General features: G+C 59.5%; 1 protein-coding gene across 1 annotated transcript; it reads left to right on the forward strand.

Moving 5' to 3' along the window:
* Window positions 1-721: 721 nt before the first annotated feature.
* Window positions 722-3,637, forward strand: SPRG_18867 (hypothetical protein; the record flags this gene model as incomplete). Its single annotated transcript, XM_012338693.1, has 1 exon — window positions 722-3,637. One exon carries the CDS (start codon window positions 722-724, stop codon window positions 3,635-3,637), a length of 2,916 nt encoding a protein of 971 aa, XP_012194083.1.
* Window positions 3,638-6,000: the final 2,363 nt, after the last annotated feature.

Here is a 6,000-nt window from a genome sequence, read left to right on the forward strand (position 1 = left end):
CGCGATACACAGCGATTGCTTCCATTTCATCGATGCCACACGTACACTCGCTCACGAGATAAAAGGAATTTCGTTCCGGTGCAGAGCGCAGTGAAGCAGCGCACCCGTCGAAGCAACCGTGAGCTGAAAGCATCGGAACACGAGATTGGGCGTAGTCGTTGCCGATGAGGCAAAATGTCATTGCTGAACTGACTACATTGACGCATGAAGCATCACGCTTGAAAGCCAGGACGACGCGCTCATGACCCTAATGAGACACTGATCAGAGCCAGGAGCGAACCAACCAACGCGAAAAATCTTTGTTTATATTCAAATGGATGTTTTTGCACACATCTCCCCACAATCCGAGCCGCGGCAGTTGCACCAATCCCAGCACGTGATTAGTGACCGGGATGGCTTGGATTGTGGCAGCTCCCAGAGAGAAAAGTTATCCATCATGACGACTCAACACCTCAAGCCTAAACGCCTGCATCAATTTTTAGCGTGTTGGGACCGAGCTGCATAAGCTCGGCATTGCAGTCAATACTGTACCGCACTGAACATGTACTAGTAGCATGCAGAGTGCCATATCACCAGATCGACTGTCTGGTGTCGTATCATGATCCACCGAGTCAGATGGCTAGAGCGTCTACGCTCACGACACAAACATCTGTCACATCCAACGTTTCCAGCCGAATCACCACTTTTAAAGTCGCCCCTCGGACGCCACTCGCACACCCCGATGGTCTCGATACCGCTGCTCTTGATTACGATCGTGGGCCAAGCCGCCGGTGCACCGCAAGGCCTCGGCAGCGTCCTGCAAGGCGTCATCAACGACGTCAAGCACTCCGTTGCTGGCGTACGTTACGCGTTTGAGAGTCTCGTCGACGCCGAGCCCGTCACAGGTTTTTGCTCGCCCGAAGCTCTTCGCGCCTTTGACGACGCACTCATCTCCGGTGCCCTCGAGCGTCGCACGGCCTATCCCGCGGGCATCCTCGAGCTCTCAGGTCCGACGCTGTCGACGATCGATGGACCTGCGTTCTCGAAGCGCCAAGACGCCTTCCTCAACGCCCTCTCCGGCCCGGCGCTTGCTGCGTACCAGCCACGCATTCAACGACGTATCCAAGAAGACCATGCGATGTGGGCAGCCCGGGGCAGTACCTTCTCGCTCGCGCTTCACGCCAAAACCTCGGTGTTTAAAGTGTTCTTGGATGTTGTCTACGGCGTGTCCGACCCCGAGAAATACACGGGCTACCGCGCGCAACTGGACGAGTACCTCTTTTACGTGAGCAAGACGAGCCGCCGCGCCCCGGCCGACGCCACCAAGATCCGCGAGCGCCTACTCGCGGCCATTGTACGCCCGGCCATTGCGTCGAGTGTGGCCCGCGTTCGCAGCGGTGCATCGACGACATGCGTTCTCGACGCCGTCGTGGCGCAAGGCTCAGTCTCTGAGGCCGACTTGGTAGTTGAAAGCTTCCAGCTCTTGGCGATGGGCCTTCCAGGGCTCGAAGGTCTCGTCGTGCACACGATCACGGCCATGGTGAGCCACGACGACGTCCGCGGTCAAATGGCGACGGCTCGGGACGCGTACACGGCCCAGTACCCCAACGGCGCACATTGGAGCCATCTCGAGGACCTCGATGCTGTCAACCAGTACGTGAACGAAGTGCAGCGCGTCTACGGCGCAAGCCCACGCCACACGTTTGCCCGTGCGACGAAAGACCTCACGGTGCCCGACGGCAGCGGTGCGATGGTCGCAGTGCCCAAGAACCGCCTCACAGTCGCGCTGCTCGACTGCATCAACCACGACCCCAAGCGGTGGCCGTCGCCAGAGCAGTTCCAGCCTGCGCGCTTCGCGACGGCCAACACGTCGGCCTATGGATTTGCGCCGTTTGCGATCGACGACCTCGTGCACCGCGTAGAGGGGCGCCGCGAAGGGCTCTCGCGCCTCATCTTGCAGTCGCACGTGGTCTCGCTGCTTGACTTTGTCGCTGTCATGGCGCCGCTGCAGTCATTTGCGCTGGGCGACGGCGTGAACCCGCTGCCCATCGACCTGCTCACCACCGTGAGCTTCCGCTACGCCCCAGGTGTCGTCCAACAAGACGTTGACGCGTGGCGCCGGCTGCATCATCCGAACGCAAAGCTCTACAATGGATCGCTTGAGAACCCGCTGCTGGCGGCCTCTGACAAGCGCCTCGACTTTTGGACGCACTCGATGATCCAGCTCTTCAACGTCCGGTTTGAGACGTGGGTGACGCCGACGGCCGCAGCGTCCATCAAGGTGCCGACGACGCAAAAGACGCTGCCCAAACGCACGCTCTACGGCACTTCGATCCAGATTCCCACCGAGGACGAAGACGTCGCGATCCCCAAAGTCGTTCTCGAAAGCGCCAAGCTCCTCCAAGACTCGGCGCCGTTTGTCGACAACTTTGACGCCAAGTGGGCGCCTGGCGAAGACATGGAAGGATACGTGCTGAGCAAAGTCGGTCGCATGTGGCCCCGCGTCCGAGTGCACTGGGACGACCGGTACTCGGACCGCGCGCTCGAGCTGCTTGTCTTCCACGGTCTCGGCCAACACATGGTTCAGAAGCTCGCCACAGCGCACGACGATGGGTCGTACTATACGGTGGCGACGAACTTCTTGGCGTCGATCGAAGTTCGCGCGGGGTACGCGATCACGGGGGCCGACGCCTTCTTCGACGCGAAGGGCAAAGTGACCAAGATCGTCCGACTCGGCAAGACGATTCGCCCCACGGATGCGGCATGGGAGTACGCCAAAATGTGTTTTCGCTCGAGCTTGGTGAGCAAAATTACGGCCGTCGACCACCTCATGGGCCTCCACGTGACCGTTGGCAACTACATGACGACGGCGTCCCGCGAGCAGCTGCCGCCGGCGCACCCGCTGCGTCGCCTCATCAAGCCCTTTACGTTCCGCGCCGTCGCCATCAACTATGACGCGTCAATTGCTCTCTTTGCACCCAAAGGCATGCTCCACCGTGCATTTCCGTTCACGGAGAAGGGGCTCAAGGACACGTGGGCCATGGCACTTAAGAGCCTCACGTTGGAGCCGTTCCCAGTGCATCTGGCACGACAGCAAGTCGACACGATTACGCTGCCGTACCACGAAGACGGCGCCGACTACTGGAAGATCGTGCGAACCTTTGTGAGCGAGTACCTCGACTTGTACTACAAGAGCGACGACGACGTGACGCGCGATGCGTCGATCCAAGCGCTGTGGGCGTTCCTCAACAAGCAGCTGCCGACGCCACTCGGCGTTCTGAGCTTGGAGAACCTGAAGGATGTCGTTGCGCACAGTATCTTTTTGGTCACGGCCATGCACAACCACCTCGGCGGCATTGCCGAGTACGTCTCGGACCCGGCGTTCTGCCCCGTGTCGTGGGTTGAAGGCGAGCTCTCGGGGCGCCCCGGGAACGCCGTGCGGGCGGCCCTTATCATGAGTGGCACTGGGTTCCCGCAGCCCAACATCTTGGAAGATTTTTCGCATGTGCTTTTGGATGACGCCGCCAAAGCCGTCGCTCACCGCTTCACGGCGTCGTTGCAGGCATTTGTACAAGTCGTCGAGGCGCGCAACGCCCAGCGAATCCTTCCGTATCAAGCTTTCAACCCCTTGGTCATGGACATGGCCATTGGGATATGAGAACACCGTTGTCTGTCGTTTCTGGATCTGGCATGATAAGACTTTTGGCTTGATGCATTTCGTATGGGCGACTGAGCTCATAAGCCGCGATTGATCGATTTTTAGAGGCCCCAGGAGACCACCCCTAATAATTGATATGAGGCCAGGATGCACTTTTGGGCTTGATGCATTTCGTATGGGCGACTGAGCTCATAAGCCGCGATTGATCGATTTTTAGAGGCCCCAGGAGACCACCCCTAATAATTGATATGAGGCCAGGATGCACTTTTGAAGGACGCTGGGGCACATAGAAATGCGCCGTCGAGGCCCGGAGCGCGAGAGCATCAGGGTTGGTGTGGTGCCACGTCACAAAGGCGGCCCGCGGCACCATGACAGCACGTAGGTCATTTCAAACGAAAGTGAGCGATAGCATACAACATAATTCATGAGGTATAGCTAGTAGATGACTGTATTCGAGGATCGCTTTCTCAAATGCCGTTCTATTGTGCCCGTTCTTGAAATTATTGGCCTTGTAAGGCTTGTGCATTCCATGGCGTCGTATGTGGGGTCAGCACGATTTGGGTGCTTGCAGATAGGGCACGGTAGCATAAGCTTCACGTGGCTCGCCTTGCGCTCGATGAAGCTTGTGAGGCTGGTGGTCGCATAGACACCCACCCACGCGCTCTGCATGGGCGCCACTTCAACGACCACTTGGTCGTAGTCGGTGCCCAAAGCCGCTTCATACTCGCTGCGGGTCGCATTTGTGTTGCTGCTCGTGGCACTCTTCGGCTTGACTTCGAGACGGCGCGCGGGCGCGCTTGCTTCGGCGAGAGCAGCCAAACACCGGAGGAGCGGGAAGAACGAGTTCAGCGACGGCAGCGGCGCCGATGGCGGGAGGTGCGACGCCTCATGCCACGCCGACGGCGGCAAGTACGGGCGGTCGTAGTCGTGCTGGACCATCGAGCTGGACGCGGCCGCGAGCGATTGGCCGAGCGGCGGAAGGACGCCATAGAGCACGGGCAGTGGGGTCGGCGACCGCTCCTTCTTCGTGCTCGACTCGACCTGCTTCGAGTGACGGCAGCTGTAGCAGCCCGTGCGCGCGTGTGCCTGCTGCTTTCGACGCGGCACTTGCAGCCGCCGCCGTGGCGGACGCACTTTTGCTTGGCGTGCGCCATCTTGGTACAGCCTTCCTCGATGCACTGCTTCGTGTTGCTGGCGCCGTGGCGGAAGCAAAAGTTGCCGAGGCGCGCGTTCATGACGCAGCCTTCGTACTGACGTTTTTTCCATTCATCTGGTAGAAATGGACAGTCGACGGGCGCGGCATCCGCGTCCTCTACTTCATTGATGCTGTCCATATATATGAACGTGTTTCGCGTTATCCTCGTTGTTACAAAGAGTTCGCATACCGGTACGTAGAGACTAGCACTTCCCTTCTTCTTCATTTGCTCGCCGGGCCGTGGCTGCGCAGGCGGCGGCGCGGGGCTCGTCTTGCTCTTCTGTAGTCGCCCGGGGGGCTTGCGGGCGCGGGAAGGGCCCATGACGACACGCTGTGTGAAGGCCTTTCAGACTTTGGTGTCGGCGGCAAAGCTACGCAGTTTGTCGAGGTCCTCGAGAGACGCCAGCGACTGAGGCGGCGTCAACGACTGGAGGTCGCGGTGCAGGACGATCGGCAATGTGATCTTGGTGCGGCCTAAAAAACGGGGTGCCTCGGGAAGAAGCGGGCGGCGGCAAGGTTGGCAGGGACGTCTTCACTCATGCGCAGCACGTGGCCCAGCAGGCGCCAGCGCTGGCGGGCGACGATCTCGCTCAGCGGGACGCTGTCGCAGCGGTCGTAGAGCGCGACGTCGTCGAGATGCTGTCCATAGATGAGAATATGCAAAGACGAGCTGTTGGTGCTTACTTATCGAGGTGCGAAAGGCAGTTGGCTTGGAGATGCACGTGGGGATGGCCTCCACGGCATTGGGACCTTGGTCTTGCGCCCTGGGAGCGTCTGGTCCCGCGACGTGAACACCTTGAGGTACATTGCGAAGGTATTCGCCTTGTCCAGTCAAGGACGCAATAATGGTGGCGGTGGCAAGCCTACACATGTCGATGGTCACGGACAAGCTCGCATCCAATGCGCCGCCAGACGTACTGGTACCTGAGCGCCGGATTGCAGTACGACTTGTGCCGCTTCGGGTTGAAGCACGCGCCACACCTTTGCTCTTGTCGACGACGCGCGGCCCGTCGCTGTGTGATCGCTTGGTCGCGACGCGCATCCCAGCTCGGAGCATCATGGCGATCGATCAATCGGCTTCTGGCCAGGCGCTCTATCGCGCCATATGTTGCAAGCTCTGTCGCGCCCACTGGACGCCATCACTATTTTAGCCAATTAAACCTTTTCT

Source organism: Saprolegnia parasitica (genome assembly GCF_000151545.1).
Source record: "Saprolegnia parasitica CBS 223.65 unplaced genomic scaffold supercont2.1, whole genome shotgun sequence".
Lineage (NCBI taxonomy): Eukaryota > Oomycota > Saprolegniomycetes > Saprolegniales > Saprolegniaceae > Saprolegnia > Saprolegnia parasitica.